The sequence below is a fragment of the Necator americanus genome, chromosome I (genome assembly GCF_031761385.1).
Source record: "Necator americanus strain Aroian chromosome I, whole genome shotgun sequence".
NCBI lineage: Eukaryota > Metazoa > Nematoda > Chromadorea > Rhabditida > Ancylostomatidae > Necator > Necator americanus.
The window spans coordinates 19,043,837-19,062,213 of record NC_087371.1 but is presented as its reverse complement, the minus strand read 5'-3'; the positions used below and the strand labels follow the sequence as shown (position 1 = coordinate 19,062,213).

General features: G+C 41.4%; 3 protein-coding genes across 9 annotated transcripts in view; all 3 read left to right on the top strand.

Annotated features, from left to right (window-relative positions):
• Positions 1–1,167, top strand: part of RB195_006167 (uncharacterized protein) — a gene marked incomplete at both ends in the record, with an annotated part of 28,337 nt that extends 27,170 nt beyond the window's left edge. For all 4 annotated transcript variants that reach the window (XM_064179089.1, XM_064179087.1, XM_064179088.1 and 1 more), the window contains 4 exons: positions 48–156; positions 575–673; positions 738–881; positions 1,093–1,167. In XM_064179089.1, the coding sequence (XP_064036073.1) occupies positions 48–156; positions 575–673; positions 738–881; positions 1,093–1,167 (427 nt within the window). The remainder of the gene's footprint in view (positions 1–47; positions 157–574; positions 674–737; positions 882–1,092) is intronic.
• Positions 1,168–1,845: 678 nt separating this feature from the next.
• Positions 1,846–15,329, top strand: RB195_006166 (uncharacterized protein; the record flags this gene model as incomplete). Of its 4 annotated transcripts, XM_064179083.1 has the most annotated exons (10): positions 1,846–1,892; positions 1,952–2,020; positions 2,470–2,578; positions 6,619–6,675; positions 7,538–7,639; positions 7,736–7,831; positions 8,997–9,028; positions 9,230–9,302; positions 14,146–14,252; positions 14,996–15,329. In XM_064179083.1, the coding sequence occupies 10 exons, from the start codon at positions 1,846–1,848 to the stop codon at positions 15,327–15,329; spliced, it is 1,026 nt and encodes a 341-aa protein (XP_064036069.1). The 4 variants fall into 4 exon arrangements, with proteins under 4 accessions (XP_064036069.1, XP_064036072.1, XP_064036070.1 ...); XM_064179084.1 differs by lacking the exons at positions 14,146–14,252; positions 14,996–15,329 and having other exon boundaries at positions 9,223–9,295; XM_064179082.1 differs by lacking the exons at positions 1,846–1,892; positions 1,952–2,020 and having other exon boundaries at positions 2,533–2,578; positions 7,542–7,639.
• On the top strand, positions 15,048–15,329 carry RB195_006165 (uncharacterized protein; the record flags this gene model as incomplete). Its single annotated transcript, XM_064179081.1, has 1 exon — positions 15,048–15,329. The coding sequence occupies one exon, from the start codon at positions 15,048–15,050 to the stop codon at positions 15,327–15,329; it is 282 nt and encodes a 93-aa protein (XP_064036071.1).
• Positions 15,330–18,377: the final 3,048 nt, after the last annotated feature.

Below are 18,377 nucleotides of genomic sequence, written 5' to 3'. Positions count from 1 at the left end.
TGACCATCACCAACTTTGGTATTCTACCCATAATATTGGTCATTCAGTAATGTGCGGCGACGTCATGAGGAATACACAACGATCACGGATTCGATTTCCATTCACCGAAATGATAGAGGTTTGAGACAAGGACGTTCTCATTCTACTGATCATCAGGTGACCTGAATAATATTTGTGTTCCTTGTTTCATTTATACTACGAGTTACGGCTATCATCTGCTTAAAGGCAGCATTCCACGAAACTGACGACGTTGAGATCTCTGTGAGCGAATGTGAGATCGGGTGTAGATTACGAGAAGGAGCATGGTCCTTCCATTTCCCCTTGATCGTCCCGAAGAATCGGCTGCTGAAGGAATGGGAGCGTGTTCAAGGGCGCATCTTTTTCAGGACGATAAGAAAGAATTGAACAGGGCCAAGTTCTTATTCATAATTCGTGAACTCTGAACGCTATACTTGCCCACAGAGATCCCAACATCGTCAGTTTAGTGATACACTGCATACGTGTGTCGTATTCATTTTTTGTGTAGAATTCTCTCCTCGCCAAGCACTTGAGAGTAGTGTACTACGTGTTGTAGGATTCTGCACCTCACAGCGAGGACGAAGCTGAATCACACGATGAAAGAGAGTCATTATCACGGCAAAAAAGATCTGCTGACAGAAGAACGATGGATGATGTAATTACTTTACTCATAATTTTCCAAATAATTCCACTTGATAAATATTTTTCTGGTGTTCCAGGCGGAACACTCACGATTAATTGAAGAAGAAGAATTGGCGGATTGTGAATTGACTGACGTTATTTCCGATGTTGACGATGGTGAAGTTCATATAACTGAAGAAGAGCATGAATTGGATCTTCACGATAGCTTCGATGACTCAAAGGTTTGTATCTTATGACTGATTCAATTTTTTCCAACGCACTATTGATAGAAGTTCCTTCTTTTTATCTCCTATTCCCACAATTTCTTCCTTTACAATTTATTCCTTTTTTTCATCTGGTTACTACAAAATTTTCGTAGAATAATCGCTTTCGCTCTACATTATTTCAACTTCGTTTTGTATTCCATCAAATCTCATCCATATCCTCTTTCAGGGTGGTATCACTTTCTCTGTAGTAAATGAGCAGGAATCTCCTCACCTCCAAAGTCCCTCCTCAAGCGCTGCATAGTTAGGTTCTGCTCAAGCTTTATTTTTGATTTCTATGCTTCCATTTCAAAATCTTTCGTATTTCTCCAGATATTTCTATTTATCTCCTCACTTAATGCGAGGCCATCGTTTTTGACTTTTACTCCCAGCGTTTCTGTTAGTTCTAGTCTTCAATTGGGCCTTGCACTTGGCTCATAACGATGGTATTTCTCTACGGGATTACTATGTTTGGTTCTCTTTGATGTTTTGTATATGTGTTTTATTTACGTTGTTTTACTTCTCTTATAATATTGTTGAGATTGTAATGAGTGCAATGCCTTCAGGACGTGCTTTATGAAAGCATATCAATCGATATGGCCTTATTAGGCATTTGTTCTGACGTTGTTCATGTTGTTAGTGATTTCAGACACGAAATGAAACCTTTCTTTCATTGTTGGGTACAGCTCAAACACTGTAATATAATTGTCCACAGATTTCCAGGGTTAGTTGTTTTCTTACTCTGTTGCTATTCTTCACTTTCCTTGTGCGCCAGGCTCCTATGTTTTTGAGTCTCATTTGCTGAGATGTAGAATATGGATTCACGCGCATTGCGTGGAATGTTTAATGAAGACTTCTCTTTGAAGCAGTATGGCATCATCGCCGACATTTTGTGGTCGTTAACGTCACTGGCGGGTTGTCCTTGAGTGCTTTTTAGAAGTACATGTATCTCTACATTCCATATCTAAGTCCGATCTGGATGTTTTCTGTGTGAGTCTCCTGAACTATAAATAGTACTAGTGGACAATAATAAATCAATATTCTTTTAGAAGTAGTTCTAGCCGGCGGCTTATGTTCATTATTGATGCTGTTCAGAAATATTTCCGAAAATGTCATGTGTGAGTGATTACGAACAAGTCCAAAACCACGCCAAGAAGACTAAATCTTCGAAATTATCTTGTCGAAATATCACAAATCGTGTGGCTGACATAATTATTTCCCATTCTTCGATGTATAGCCACGCAAAGCACATGAGAAGCAATTTTTGGGGCTGCTGACTTTTATAAATTCAAAATTCCTGCTTGAGAGCAATTAATTTGTTTGTTTGCCGGACCTATGTCACCATTTTTCTCAGCCATGATTTATTTATTTATTTATTGAAACAGCTGCAGGTGTACCATAAAACAGAAAAATGATCATTTTTATTAGTGCATATTTTGCCATCTGAGCTTAAGCTGTACCTAGAATTTTTTGTATGTATCAACAGTTGATTTCTGTTACCGATAGTTGTGCTTTCATTAAGTGATATGAACGTAGCGAAGACTACAGTATAGGTTTCTACATAAAGTCTACGAAAACTCTTCATACGTCATCTCTCTCTCTCTCTTCTCTCTATCGAATATTCGCAAAAATGCTGGGATGTACTGTTGATGTTGCTGTTATTGCCGAAAAAACAGGTATGTAAATGTTCAATTCAAATGTTACGGAGGTAGAAATATACGCACTCGCGGAATCAGGACGTGTGGTGAATGCGACTTCAAAAACAATGAAACCTTATTAACTGCAACAATCTATCAATGTTTCCACAACTTCTTCTGAAACTTCCCATCTAATTTCCGAAATTGTGAACGCTTTGCGAACGCATTAACACATACCGCCATTAATTTGTAGGAGGATATGTTTCTGAGCGCCAAATTTTTTAGGTTGGAATCTTTCCACCGGTAGGTAGGAGGCCGGGCGTAATTCACACGTTTCAAGGTGAAAATGTGGGGTTTTCCTTGCCAAAGTTCTGGAATTTGAGATATCTTCCAGCGTTCTGAGGCATTAGTAGCATGCACGACATCTGCGAAAGCCTATTCGACAAAGGCGTTTAGCAAGCACTGTCTTTGGACGAGATATCGGTTAACAGAATATTACATCGCTCAAGCGTAGTACAGATTGTAATCCGAACAAATAAGAATAGAGGCTATGAAGTGAAATGATGGATCGTGTCGTTTTCCTCCTGGAAATCATTCTTATAATTTAAGAATAATTCTTAGAATCCATTTTAGATCGGTCTCCTCAGAAGCATCTCAGTAGGGAGAGGATGCACATCCGAACTAAGTAAGATAAAAAAGATCATATGACAAAAAGAAGTGGGATATATGTGAGTAAAACTTTAAAAAAGTAAAAAAAAAAGTTGTATTTAAATAAGACTTGCGGGGAAAATGTAGTTGGGGGAGGAAGGGGAAGAGGGGCAATCAGTCGCTCCCTTATTTTTCAACTTTTTTCTAAAGCTCTAATTCACTTTTTTCTCTTAGTAACGTTAGCTTGCATGTCTCAGATCCTCTAAGATAAATGCTTAAACCTTGATGCCCCAATTGCTTTAATTATTTACTTCAAGAAATAAGGGCGCCATTGACTGCCCCCTCTCGCTCTTTTTTATCCACCCTTTCATGCTAAGACCACGAAATACCATTTGTGATATCCAGACAAACCACATTCGTTGTCAAATGTAATGAGGTTAAAAATAATTACACTGGAGCTTACTAACCTTAACGAATTACAGAGTACCCTTTTTTGAGGGCGCGCAAGTCAACTTTTTTGGGCGTGTTCTTGTAAAAGTAGTTCTGATGTCTCATTTCCCCGGGCTTCTTGAGGGAGTTGCGACTGCAGCGTCGAAAAATGCGTCAAATTCCCTCGTTTCCGTTAGGAAGCAAATTAGATGGACGTAGCCGTAAGTGATCGCCTTCAAATTAATGATAGAGGGATGGGAGTTTATGAGTTCTTTTAAATGGAAAGTTCCTCTTTCTCGTCAAGAAACGGTTTTACTACTTATCAAATTTCCACGGATGTCCTTCTCACAAGGGATCCCGAGTTGCTTAGTTGCAAAATTGCATCTGTCATCTTCAGATGATACGCGCGTAGGTTTGTCTTTCTTTTCGAATGGAGATGAGAGAGACGTGCAGGTCCTGAGACAGTTTGATCCGAAGGAAAAACATCGCAGCAAACTCATCGTTTCTTTCGCGTCATTTTCTTTCTGTAGTATACGTGCACACGTGTTTTCATTTGAATGTGTGGTTTTTTCTGTACATATGCATTAGTTGTAATCGTAGATTCAATCACATTGTTCTCTTTCCGTAAGTATCGATATTTTTTGAAGAAAAAAGTGAACTACTGGCGATCTATGCGCCAAAGTGTATGTGTACAAAGTTTCGTCAAAACAGATTTATTCGCTTAAATATGTGAAGAGGACATTCACATAAACAGACTTACGTGCCGATTTTCGAAGAACCTTGTTATTAATTAATAGAACTGCGGATTTCAGGCGAATTGCTGTAGCATCAATAACACCCACGTTGAGCCACCTACCACCATATCATATCACAGATCACCACCTGGCCACCATATCCTATGCTTTCAGCGCGAGAAATCACTGTATCATTCTACACATCCTCCTACGACAAGCTACTTTTTCAATTTCTGTTTACGTTTTCAAAAACGGCGTTTTGCTCCAAATGGTCATCTTCACTATACCTGAACCGCTCATGCAGGCAGCTACGCACATGCAAAACGATTTCATATAGGTCTCCTCTTAGAAAATACTGCTCAATTTTTGATTTATTTGAAGACAAGGGAGAAAAAAAGAAAAAGCTGATAAAATGATTCCGGGGCGGAGTTGTTGCGTCGGAGAGAGAGGAAATTAGTAGTCCAAACGATTTTAGGTGAGAGCCAAAGACGCGTCTCAAGGTTTAAGTCGAATCCAATTGAAGGGGGTTGTGTTTCACTTGAATTTTTGCGCAATATAACGGTAGCTTTGTGAGTGGCCGGTCCCGTTCCTTGCGGCGGCGCACACTTTCGCGTCCGGTCTCGAGCTACGCGTTGTGTCTCCTCGAAAATCGCACCTACCAAAAAGTTGCAGAAAAAACCGATTGGAAAATTTTATGCGGAACTGTTGCGTCGATGATGGACGGAATTTGTGGAATCCAATTTTTTAGCTCATAGTTCATTAACAATAAATGAATGACATGGTTGGTTGTCGGGAGTGAGCAGCGAGAAATCCCATCTTGTCCCAGGTTTTGTCTGCAGTTCCGAAATCAAAGATTTTCCAATTTTTGCGGGATGAGATATGCTGGAATAATCCATAAGCTTCGAAACGTACTTATTGATATTTTTCGCATATTTATAGCTCGTTCCTCCTAGTTTGTTCTGGCCGTCTTTTCTAAGTGTACTGAGTTTGGTTCGAATGCATTTTATATTTCGTATGGAGGTAGAGGCAATTTTATACTAGTAAGTCTGTTAGCTCTATAAATACTTGATCAGAGCGCTTTTTGGTCAAGATTTGCTTAAATTTTCTATCCTTTCAAAATGCATTCATGGTGAAAATTCAGTAAGAAGTTTCTGTCTACTGACGGACCTTATTTCCTTTGGTCCGTCGGCAATTTCTGTCACCTCTTTACGACTATTATCAGAAGTTCTGAGGAGGAATAACCAGAACTAGCGGTCAGCTTTTTTGTCTACCAAACCACTGGATCGTTAACCACAGAAAAAAATTGAAAATTTTAACAAATAAAAACATTACAAAATCTATTCGGTCAGCGATTGAATTTCCTACTCAGAAAAATGGAAATATTTTCCAATTCTCCAAGGAATCCTATCCCATTATGGTCGGAATTCTGCTGTTTTGAACACTGAAACGTCATTTTGTGACCGACAACAATTTGCGAAGTTCATGGTTCTGTGTGTGATGAAGAGGCCGGGAGGCGAACTTGTTCAGTGTGCTGAGCCTATTGAGCATCCTCATGTTGTCCCCTCTGTGAATTGCTTCAATTTTTGTGCAGCTTTATAAGCGGAATGTTTTCATTCATGTATACATCAGATTTCGGGAAGTATCTGTAGTTCTAAAAACACAATAGAATTGTCGACTTAGTTAATTAAAAAAGATGCTTCCCTGTTTACTATTACTACTATTACTATTGTGCTATTTTGGCCGACTAGTCGATTGTTGCAAAATTCGATGGATAATTCATGCTATATAATAAAGGGCTTCGTCTGTCGTGTGTGTGTGTGTGTGTGTGTGTGTGTCTGTGTGTGTGTCTGTGTGTGTCTGTGTGTCTGTGTATGTCTGTGTATGTGAAACGCGATTCCAAAAGGGGATGCGACGGGTCCACGGGCGTCGAAATGGTGTGTCGGCGCCAGATAGCTATATAATGGGGTGGGACGGGTCCCACGACGTCGAATTAGTGCGCCGGCGTCGTGAAGCCTAAGACTCTCTTTTTTTTACGTGGTTTATGGTCTTACATAGCATCGAACACATACCGGGTCGTGATTTTCGAGTAACGATATTGGTGGGATTTTCGACTTTTACATAAACGTGATTTTCGCAGCCTTATTTCCATACTTGAAATAGCCAGTTCTCGCAGAAAGACAATCTCTCAAGAAATTTTAGATTAATTTCGACTTGCAACGTTCAGAATTCCCAGCCTGACTATGTTCATCTAATCTTGCCCATTCCCAGGGAGCGGCGGACGGTTTGCGGCGGCTTATTCCGTCAGAAACCGATTTTGGGACACAGGTTAGTAGCGTAGTTGTATTTTTCCCAATACCGTAGTAGTATGAAAGAGGGAGCTCGTAAAATGAGTCTCGTACTCTCACACTGTTTTCATATGTGCATACACGTCTGAGACTAAGGTCATTCTCCAAGCTCAAATCATTCCGTCTACATGCGACAGACGAGGAACTCTTGGTCAGCAATCACTACAGGAAAATTTGGCGCATAGTTTTTCTGAAGAAACAGTAAAAGTGGTCTCTAGGCGTAGGAAAAATCTCCGCTAATGTTTTATGCACCCTGCATTGCTTATTCAACTCTGGTTGTAAATACGTTCCCTTCACGTCAGTCGCTACGGTATCCTTATTTTGATTTTTGGCGTTCAAAAGTTACAAACGTCGAGCATTAAACGAAAATCAGGAAATCATCAGTAGTCCATCTAAGGAGTACTCGAGGATCGGCGTTGCTTGGATGCCTCATCACTTAACAGTGGTTAGACGAATACCCTTCTAATCCGGAAGAAAACCGGATACGCCTCCTACTAACAACAAATTAATCGATCTTCTTCGGCTGCTCTCACTCAGCTCTACGTATATGTTCATACATTTTTTCTCTTCATTCAATTCGCCTCTGGGACAATCACAAATTTCTCATCGTCGTCACATTGCCTAAATCAAATCTCGGCTATCCCTTATTCTAATGGACACATTGTGCGTTCTTTACTTGCAAGGACGGCCATTAGCCAAGATTTCAGACCAAAACCACTTCTCCAGGGTACCGTTCAAGGGAAGTAACCTCCGCTGGTGCCATTTGTTTACACTCGTACTTTCACGTTTCCGTACTTCTCACTATTCTGACAAATACCTGTAATCTCAAAAACTTTCCTTAGACAGTTCCCGAGAAGATGAGCAAAGTGATGCCGTGCGATTTTGAATGCAATCCTTCAACATCTGGCAGCCGCATCGGAGTGCTGGTTACGATGGCAGCGAAGGTAGGAGAATTCCTCCGCAAGTAAAAGCTTTGTGTCCGTTTGTTTGAGTTTTTGTTCCCTCATTCGGAATGTAACCTAATCAAACCCCATTCGTAGGTCTTTGGTATTGTCTCGAAGCGATTCGATCGTCGTGTCTCTCTGCCATCCTTCGAGCTGAGCGCGGAAGTCGGTGAGAAGAGTGGAATTCCTAATGTAAGTTAACTGTTGAGTCAGGACCTATATTCTAGATCCTTGGGGTTATTTCAAATAAATCGCATCTTACATAATTGTATTCATCTCCATTTCCGTTCTAAATTACCTCACTAAAGCAAATTAGCTGTGACTCATCCTCTCCTTCATCCCGTTGCGTAAGATTGGAAGCAAGTAACGTTGGCTAGGACTTGCGTAGATTGAAATTTTTCTTTCACAAATATTCCGAGATGGTCGTTATTGTGAGAAGAAGAAATACAAATCTTTATTTTCGTAGATCTTACGTATTTGCTGTTCTCCGGTTTGTTAGGCTGTTTTTTTTAGATTTCACTGTCCGTTGTCATTCCATAAACTATAAAGTAACTTCTCGTAAGATATTTTGACAAAAGTTGAAGGATTGTACTGAATTCTTGGCTGCCAGAACACCAATCCTTTACAACATTAAGGGCATAAGAATAAGGGAATAAGAATGGCAACAAAATAGTTGCGAGCATACCTGAAAATAATGTAAATATATGTATCTGAAAATCTTATTTGGCACACGCCCAGAAAACAGCTGTGGACGTAATTAAGGACACCTACAAATTTTCTCCACTGAAGACTGCGGTAATTTGTTGCTTCTGAGATTTAAAAACATCAACGAGAAACTGAAAGTTGTCCTGGCGGATCAATTTTCCTGTAATCTTTTGAAAAACGGACCCTATACACAGTGCTGATGTGTACTCAGAACGCCTACAATTTCGAAATATACTTTTATTGTTGAAAATCGACCTGAACCTCGTACATGGTAGATGAAGATGGTTCCGACTTGTTAGTGGCTAAATGTTAGTGGCTAACGTCACGTTTTTTCCCTGACTTTTTTCACTTGCGCCTCGTTCACGAAGGTCTCGTCTCGCGACTTACGAGTTGCCTGCTCCTACCAATTATTGTACGCACATAATGCGATTTCTTCATTCACTTCTCACTAGACCCCCATTGCTTCTAACAATACCATTTCTCCTCACCAAAATTTCCTTCTATCGATAATTCTACCATTATTTCCTAGTAAATATAGCGACTACAGTGTCGAACTCGTGAGCGTTCACTCTTTTTCTTTTCATCTAGAAGACTACAGAGAATGACTTAGAATGCGATTATCGTTTTAAAAGACTTAATGAGGATATTTCAGATGCCCGTCTATCAGCAGTCTTCCACACGAAGGTAAGTCATATACTATGCATGCTTTTCTTGACGTATTGTGTGGATTTAGTGAAAGGAAAGTGAAATCTAACTAAAATCACAATTTTCCCCAAAAAATGCACGAGAAGTGTCCAAGAATTCTTGAAGTTTTGTCATTGTGGGTTCAAGAGTGCTCAGTCTGGTTTCCGCGAAGAATTGGAAATAATGTTCCATAGATTCCAGATTAGCGTTTGGATCAACCGCGTTCGATTCCGCTTCAAAACCACAGAAGGATTTCTACAACAATAATACCTTGGTCAACCTTAGTAAAATGTTTTGTGGTATTGTTCTACTCACAGCGTTTGTACTTGTGATGAGCAGAAGTTTCGGACATTTTTTAAACAATGACAATAACTCTACAACTGATACTGCTTCGTTCTTTCTTTAAACATTAAAAAACAGTACGTAGATTTTGGTTACTCGCTAAAAATTCTCAGTAAAATGAGCTTTGTGTTCGATCTCAGCTCACTGCATCGTTCTTTGGTTCTACAAACATTTTTCTATCACTTTCTTTCTCTCGAAAAAATGTTTATTATACATGCATAAACTCTGGGTTTGGCGCAATATTCACATCTCACGTGTATCTCATTGGTTGTTTCCTTTGCTGAAAATTTATTTATCAGTAGAAGGAAATTTCCTTGCAAAAAAATAACTATGCATATTTCTCTTTGTAGAAATTGAGCTTTTCCTTGTTATGCTAATGAGTTGTCTTAATTGTGTGGTATTTACTGGTGAGCAAACTAACCTTCTATTGAATGAGAATATGAATTGTGAATTTGAAATGTGGAAAATAAATGTAGTATTCCCGATAGTTTGGCTTTCTTTGGTCTTTTCACCGATGCAGTGTGTTCGCGTTAAGTTGGGAGCGTTTCGTATTGGATCACCACGTTATGTGTTGTATCATGTGCACGACACTCTTTTTTGTGCTCTCATTCCTGTAACTGGTGCTGTACTGCTCAGCAGCTACTGAACAATTAGTTCAGAGTGAAAAGTTTTTGTTCCAATTCTCAAATGAATTTTTGAAAACTACCGTCGGTCGTAACGCGAACTACCGACCAAAATATTACCGAAATAAATCTAAGAATAATCGCTCCTTCGGTGTGCTTAAGAAGCATTTTCTCTCTAATCCGGGAAAAATCTTGAGTGAATCAGTAAAAGTCAGTGCTTCATATGAAAAGTGTCATGTTTCTAATAAATATATGAGAACCTCAAAGGTAAGATTCCCCTTGAGTTTTGCGTTTTGAAGCATTCTAAATTTCCACCACAAATAAAAAGTAACCTTCATGTCGCTCGTTTGCGGCGAAAATCTGGAAGATGCGTGACACAGTATCCATATTTCGCAACCATTCGCGTGCTTTGAAGATTCAATTTCTCCTGGAAGTGTGCTAATGGGCAATTCTGAGTCTAGCCCAAGATCCCCGTTTTCGAGCAGGGGAAGGTGGTAACTACAACTATGCGACGTAGACAGATTCATGGTGCAGTGCTTTGGAAGGTGTCGCTAGTCGCCCTTCTTTCGGAGACCTGCTTGTGGGGGATCGTGAACCGAGGAGTTAGTCATTCGTGATTTCCGGATAGCAAACATTTGATCTGCTTGGGTACTGTAGGAGTGACTGAAATGCTTGGGAAACGTCTCCTGGCTCTGCCCACTACTTAGCGGATGAGCGGGCTACTTTTATCCCCCTGACGCGGCTTCCCGCTTCTTCATCGAGGCGTCTCGTCTTTGAGCACAGCTCTGCCCAACCTTTCTCATCTACAGCGAAACAGCTCGCATAAAATCCATGCATTCGTCGCTACGGTGTGCGAGATGTAGCAACCTACATGACCTGCCTACCGACGCCGTTGAACAGGTCACACATTGTCGACCTCAGCAACTGTTATCAAAGATGCCATGCCCCTTCTAGGTATTTGACTCTTTTTGTTCGGATCAGGCTGCGTACTGGACAAGAGAATCTCTTTTTGCAATTTCTGTGTAACCTCCGCCATACACTATGCAAAGTATACAGTTCGCATCGCATGTGCTCAGAGCGAAAACTCAGACGCCCGATTGCATAGAACGAGGGCATATGCGGCCCCTACATCAGCATTTAAAAAAAAGATTTCTATTCAACCAAATAAATTTATTTCCAACATTTTTTATGGATTTGCTGCCATCATTCGTCGTCAAACTTTGTGAATAATTTTCATTGGGGTTGATACCCACCAAGCGTTATACGGATGTAGACAAAATAGGAATTTTTATGTCCACTCCATAGACTTATGTACGAATTAGTTAATTAAATAATCAATTAATGTTGGTAATTAATGTTCACAGAGCATGCTAAGGATTACAAGATTTTATGCGTACCTTTTTTAAATCCACATCCGTTCTTGATGCAATCGACGACTGTCGACTTTTTAGACCTCACCTAAATGTTACAATTTACAGAATTACTACAATATCTGGATAACTTGTGACTCTTACATGGTGCTCAAAAACAACGATTAGGACAGTGTCTGCCAAAAGACCCAATAATTGAAAAGAAGGAGAAATGATAACAGTATTTTTCTTGCTTGAAAATTGTAGACAAAAGTAAGTACGAACCATCAATACGAGCATTAACTGCATCAATGAAGGAGCAGCGTTTAGCTTCTCCTACCGGAATTTTCTTGATTAAGTTCTCTACAATAGTGTATTTGGTGTATTTGTATATCCATAGTAGAAATGGATGATGGTGAAGCAAATTTATTTGCTTTTATTTTTATTTTATTTGCTTTTATTTTTCAAAATTTTATTTGTTAAAACGAAAGAATGTTCAAACGAGCGTTGCAAATGCTTAAAAAAACATTTGGCTGGCATCTATATATGATTGTACATGAATTAATATTTGACTATATGTGCATTTAAGTGTTTCAAATGAGTGTCACCATCTGCAATCGTTAGCCACCTCTAATCTGTGTATGTATACTGCGAAATACACATATCTCTTTCAAAATGTCCCCACATTACTGGAGCCGGAAATTAGTGCCATAGAGCCACATACTGTAGAAGTTACGAGAATTTAAAGGCATTATCACACGAATCTGAGGTGGTACGGATTTCAGGTGGAGTGTTCATATACGGGATCGTAGAGTTAGGAGAGGGGGGAGATTCCGTTCATTTCTTCCTAATTGGCGTAAAAAAACGGCCCGAAAGATGTTTTGGCGCGTTCCGGTGCGTTCCGGGGTGCTATTTTCCACAACAAGTTCTATTGGAGCGCGCCAGCCGTGTGCACACGCTGCATCTTCCGGGCCGTTTTTCACGCCAATTAACCAGAAATGGACGGAATCACCCACCTCTCCGTAATCTACGACCCCGTATACGAATACACCTGAAATCCGCACCACCTCAGATTCGTGAGATGCTGCCTTTAAGTTACTATATGAAAAATCACGTTTCGAAAAACTGTGAACTTGGTTGCATCATAATTCTTTTCATAGTTTCTGATCTAGAAATTATATGAACAATAGGCCTATACTTCTGCACGCTCCTCCGTGCTCTTCCGTAATCCTCCGTTTTTCTCTCTTCTCATCCATAGTACTCCACTATCCCTTATTTTCTCTCATATTCCAATTTCATATTGCTTCATACTTTCCTACTCCTCCACTCACGTCCATTTTCCTCTTCATTTCTTTCTTCCCATTCCACCGCACCCGTCTACGAATAGTATTGCTAGAGTTAACGTACTAACACAAAAAGCAACATGACTTTTTCCTACTTTTCCACCGATAATTTTACAATTGTTTATTTGTGCTCTACATAACATTACCTTAGCTATTGTTTAAAAATCTCTTAAATTTCTTAATTAATTTACTTTTACTATAAACATGTCAATAGACATGTACCTACCTATTCGCAACGGATTTTACAAAAGTTAATACTCATATCCCAAAATCAGAAATACATGTAAGCACTTGGCAAATTAACATGGGAGATGCTAGATTCTCAGTTGGCAGGTCTCTTAAAAATAATTTCTACTTTTTCAGCTTATTCTTATCAAAGCAGAACATAGATGTCCTTTAAAGAAAATCTTCTGCCTTCTTCTGCCAATCTTAACATGCTTAAAAATTATGGAATGCACTTAGTTGCGAATTTGAAAACTGACTTCGTTGGAAATTCGTGAATCGTATCGAGAAAAGATACTGGAAAGTAGCATTTGCATTTTGAAAAGGTCACCACGCCAGCTTGTCGAAACAAGCGAGGAGGGCAATCCGGAAACGGAGAAGTGCAGTCTAGATTGATGGAAGACAGAATCGAGAAACAGATGAGACAAGAGGAAATCGTTGTTTCCTCCAGATGATTTATTGCTACGTTGCTTAAATTGAAGATATCTGTTTCTTCTATAAACTCGACGTAGGAGTGCGGCTCAGTACTAGCGTAGAAGTGAAAACCTGAATGAGAAAGAACAACGTATAAACTACGAGCTAAACTGCAAGCAAAATTAGAGAGGCTCTGAAACAAACAAAATACCTCTGTTTTGCAAGCAGCCAACTAACGAGTAACATGCGTAAAACTTCCACATTATGACATATCTGATTGAAGACGGATGAAAGATGATACGCACAACGTCTCCAGATTGTTCTCAATACACATCTCTACGAACCACCTCAGCCGTGAAGGGATGCTGCGCTCTGACGCCGCACCGCGACGCAGCCGCTGAAACAACGCGCCCTCCATGTTATGGTGGTTGTCGAACGCAGCTGCTTATTCATCTGCACGTACCTTTAGATCGTTGCGGCCCGGCTGTACCTGCCCGTGGGGCATGTCGAGTGCAGTATTGTGCAGTATTTCACAGTAAAAAGTAAAAGTAAAAAGAAGACAAAAAGATCAAAGCTCAGGAATTTCTGTGGGTGGATGTGAACAGTATCGCGTGGTGAAGCGATTCCACCCTTTCCAATATGAGCGGATATTTTTTTCCTCAGAACGGTGTAAGGCTTCCGTGAAAGTGTTTTGACATACGTCCTTTACATGTGTTTGAGAAGTAAAACAGCTTTTTATAGTTTCGTTGAGTGTACTCAGAACAGAGTCGGATCTTCTCCATCATTTTCTCAAGGATGAAAGATGATATACACAACGTTTCCAGATTGTTCTCAATGCAGATTCAGTTGCTCCCGGTGGTTGTTTCCACTGGTTAGAAGCAGACGTGCTGTTGTTGGTGTCTGACCTTCAGGTGGTGGATGTAGCGCTAGGGTAGGAAATTTGGCCGTTCCTGCACAATCAATAGTTTAGGACATTCCTGTGCAAGCGGAGCCGGCGCCGAGAGTTGACACATCGGCTTGTCCCCGCGAGGCATGTTTAGGCACCGTATACAGGCATGAACATCAAACGATTGTAAATTGATGTCGAACGCGAAGACACATCCTAATACGAATTCTGGAGGCTCAAACTCCCTTCATTTCTTAATAACTTTAGCTTATATTTCCTCTAAGACTAATGCTTAGGTCTTGCACCCCCTCCCCCCTCCCCGCTGACTTAGTTATTTACTTCCAGAAATAAGAGCGCGACTGCGCAATCAGGTGCAAGGGAGGAGATTTGGAGTCGCCTCCAACAAATAAGCTCCACCTGTCCATTCTTTAAGAATGCGACGTTCTCACAAAAACTCATGGGACTAGAGGCTTGCAACGTGTCCATGGGTTTTCAAATTTTACGCATGTCATAGTAATAGAAAAGAGTCTCCTGATTCCGGAGGAAAGCCTGGTACGGTAGAGCCAGGAAATACGGGGTTGCGGGGGTTATATAAGCTACCGAAACGGAAACGGAATAGGATGAGGATCTGAACGTAAAACGCATGTACACTTGCATCGGAAGTGGCCATCGAAAATCTGATGATGCAAGCCAGGAAGATTAAGTACGACGTCATCGGACTGACTAAGACGGGACAGCGCCACCCTCTCAAACGCCGTGTTTGATACTGGAGAAGAACTGTTCTTAAGAACATGCGACAGTAGAGGAGTTGGTGAAGTTGGCGTCCTCGTCAACACGAGTATGGCAAAAAATATCGATTCTTTCGAACAACTTATGACCCTAATCGGACGTCTGCGGACGAGGAGATGTGGTCCGACGTCAGCTTTGACAATCTTCGCCGCTTACACTCGAACATCAAGCTACGAAGAAGAAGAAGTCGAAACTTTCTATATGGAAATGGAGAAGTTCTACCGAGAAGATCATGCCTTCTACAAAATCACACATGGTGATTTCAACGCCAAAATTGGCACAAGAAGAAGCCTGAGGGAGTTCCCATCAGGACCCCATCCTACAATGGAATGAGCAAGGAGAGAGGCTTTCCGAGTTCACCACGACGATAAATACCATCCATGGGAACTCGCAATTCCAGAAGACCTCTTCTTTACGCTGGACGTGGGAGACATCCGGTGAAGGGTACCGTAATGAAATAGACTACATCATCGTCAGTAAAAGGTTCTGCCTGATGGATGTCGCTGCTGTGCCAACGTTCTATACGGGACCGGACCTTCTTCTCCTAAGAAGATTTTCCTTCTTAGGAGAAGAAAGTCCGGTTCCGTATAGAAGAGAAAGCCGCCACTTTCAGAGAGCGAATTCCCAGAGCTATCATTAACTGAGATCTCTTAGCTACGCAAGCCATCTTTGGGAAGATTCCACGACGGACAACATCGACAAGGAATATGACCAGCTCGTTGAACACTTTCACGACTGCACGAGGAAGGCTGAGAGTTCCGGAACTACGAAGAGACACTTGAAACTCGTGAGCTGATACGCCAGCGTGGAGCAGCACCAACCGCAGGGAACCAAGTACTCATGTCCGAGCTTGCAAAACCTCGAGACTTCGCCAGTCGCAAGACCAGGACGACTACTCCCAAAACTCGATGGGAACAACCAATGATCGAGAAGGAGAATGGAGTAAACCACCTACGACTTCTCAACAGCCATGTCCACTTTCTTCCTCGCATCTGAGGGAAGATTCCAAAGGGCCTCCCGTCTGAAGTACGACATGCTATCACTTCGGTAATAAGTCGTACAGCATCCGGTTTCGACAGAATAAGACCAAAACACCTGAAGAACCATCCGCCAGTACTCAGCAACACTCTGGCGAGGCTGTTTACACGTTATCTGTCGGAATGCAAGGTTCCTAAACAGTGGAGGACTAGCAAAACCGCGTTGTTGTATAAAAAGGGAGATTCACATGACATCGGCAACTATCGTCCAAACTGCCTACTGTCAGTTACAAGCTCCTTCCAAGAGTGGTACTTAATAGGATTGAAAAAGTCTTGGATGAAGGACAGCCATGCGAGCAAGCGGGGTTTCGAAAAGGATTCAGCACATTCACACTGTTTCCAAACTTATAGAGTATCACGGGAGTACAAGATGCCGCTCTGTCTCACCTTCATCGGCTCAAAGAAGGCCTTCGACTCAGTTGAGACTAAAGCGGTCATGGAAGCCTTAGAAAACCAAAGCGCCCTGCTTAATACATAGAGGTACTTTGAGAGTTGTACAGCAACTTTACGACCGGAATTTCGCCATTCTACAAGAATATCATCATCGAAGTGAAGAGAGTGGTACGACAAGGCGATGCATTCTCACCTAAAATATTCACAACCACTCTTGAGAACGCAATATGAAGGGTGGAATGGGATGACATGGGAGTGAAGGTGGTCGGCAGCTACACCATTTGCCCTTTGCTGATGACATCGTTCTGATAACACTTAGCACCAGTCAAGCGGAACGAATGCTGACCGAATTCGACGAAACATGTGGATGCATCGATCTTCAGGTGAATCTGCAAAAAACATTTACGCTCAACGGAATGAACATATCCAAACGCAGCTGCGTTCATCTGGGTCGGGAATTGAACATGATGAACTACGTGACCCCCGAGCTGGGCAAGAGGAGACGAGCGGCTTGGGTAGCGTATAAGAGCATCGAGGATGTATTGAAGAAAACCAAGAACACCTAGCTTCGTGCTTACCTCTTCAACACCACCGTACTTCCTGCTTTGACCTTTGCTTCAGAAACTTGGGCATTTCGCAAGCACGTCATTGAACGCGCAATTGAGAGAGTGATGTTAGGAATATCCCGCTTCACGCAAGTGAGGAACGGGAAGGACAGGAAGACCTACAGGAAGACCGCCGACCCGGTCAAATTTTTTCACGGAATCCTTCAAAGAAAATTATGATGCTCTTTGTGTCCCACGAGGAAGGACGAACCACTGGGCGACTCTGGCACGCGATCGGAACAAATGGAAGAACTACTGGCGCCCTCTCGACCAGTTCGAAGATCAACGGGAGTCAAAGTAATTAAGGTGATAAATACATGCATAGATAAAGATATAATACGGCACTGTAAGAATAACAGACGGATAATAGATAGGGTAAATGAAGAAACATAAGGCAACAGTTTCTTAGAATACTCTGACTTGATAAGTCAACCAACCAAGAGATTGCATGGCTGACATAGGCTTCGCCAGAATCTTTATTATTCAGAATTGAAGTCGGATGCGCTAGTGCATCGCAAACGAGTTAATCAACTCTGGGCACTCTATCCGCTTAGTATTTTTCTTCTTAGCGTAGTATTGGAGGACTGAGTCAACGATTACGGCTTTCCTGTCTTAGATGATACTCGTGATAAGACAGCAACTAAAACAAAAAGACAAGGAGCAATGGTAATTTGAATCTGAACTGCTTCTTGTCATTGCTGCGCGCGGCTCTCACTCCGCGCAACGACGACAAAATCGCTGCCGATCTCTTTCCACCGTTCCCCACTAGGAGCTCTCGATTCTATTTCAACGCCTCTTTTTGCACGATGACAATTTCTCAGGGCCTTGTATAATTTCGTATGTAATGCTCGTGTATGATATAATCATATAAACGCATTGTAATGATGGAAGTGAAGGATAGAAGAACAGCACCGGCTATTTTGAAGAGGTATTCGAGACAGGAAATGAAACCCTTGCCACCCTCTCCCCTCATATTGGTACGGATTAGCTAGGTCGCTCTTCAGTGGCTTAGCTCAGCACCAGCTCCTCCTATAAGAATCCAGGCAGGGGTGTCTGGGTCACGCCCACCGATACTCGACGCTCCCGCTTGGAGCGAACCCGAGGGACGGAACTTCCTCAACCCACTGACCAAAATAAGATCCACGGTTGGTTCGTATGAATTTATCCGTGTGAAGTCTTGAATAATTACGTACATAATTCTGTTCATCTATCACTACATAGAAAACCATGAAAATTGGCAAAAATAGAAAAAAAAGGAAGATACTGTGTTGGAAACAGTATGCGGCATAGGTGGACGTACGCGGACTGTCAAGGATAACGGTATGATCTCACACCACGAGAATTGA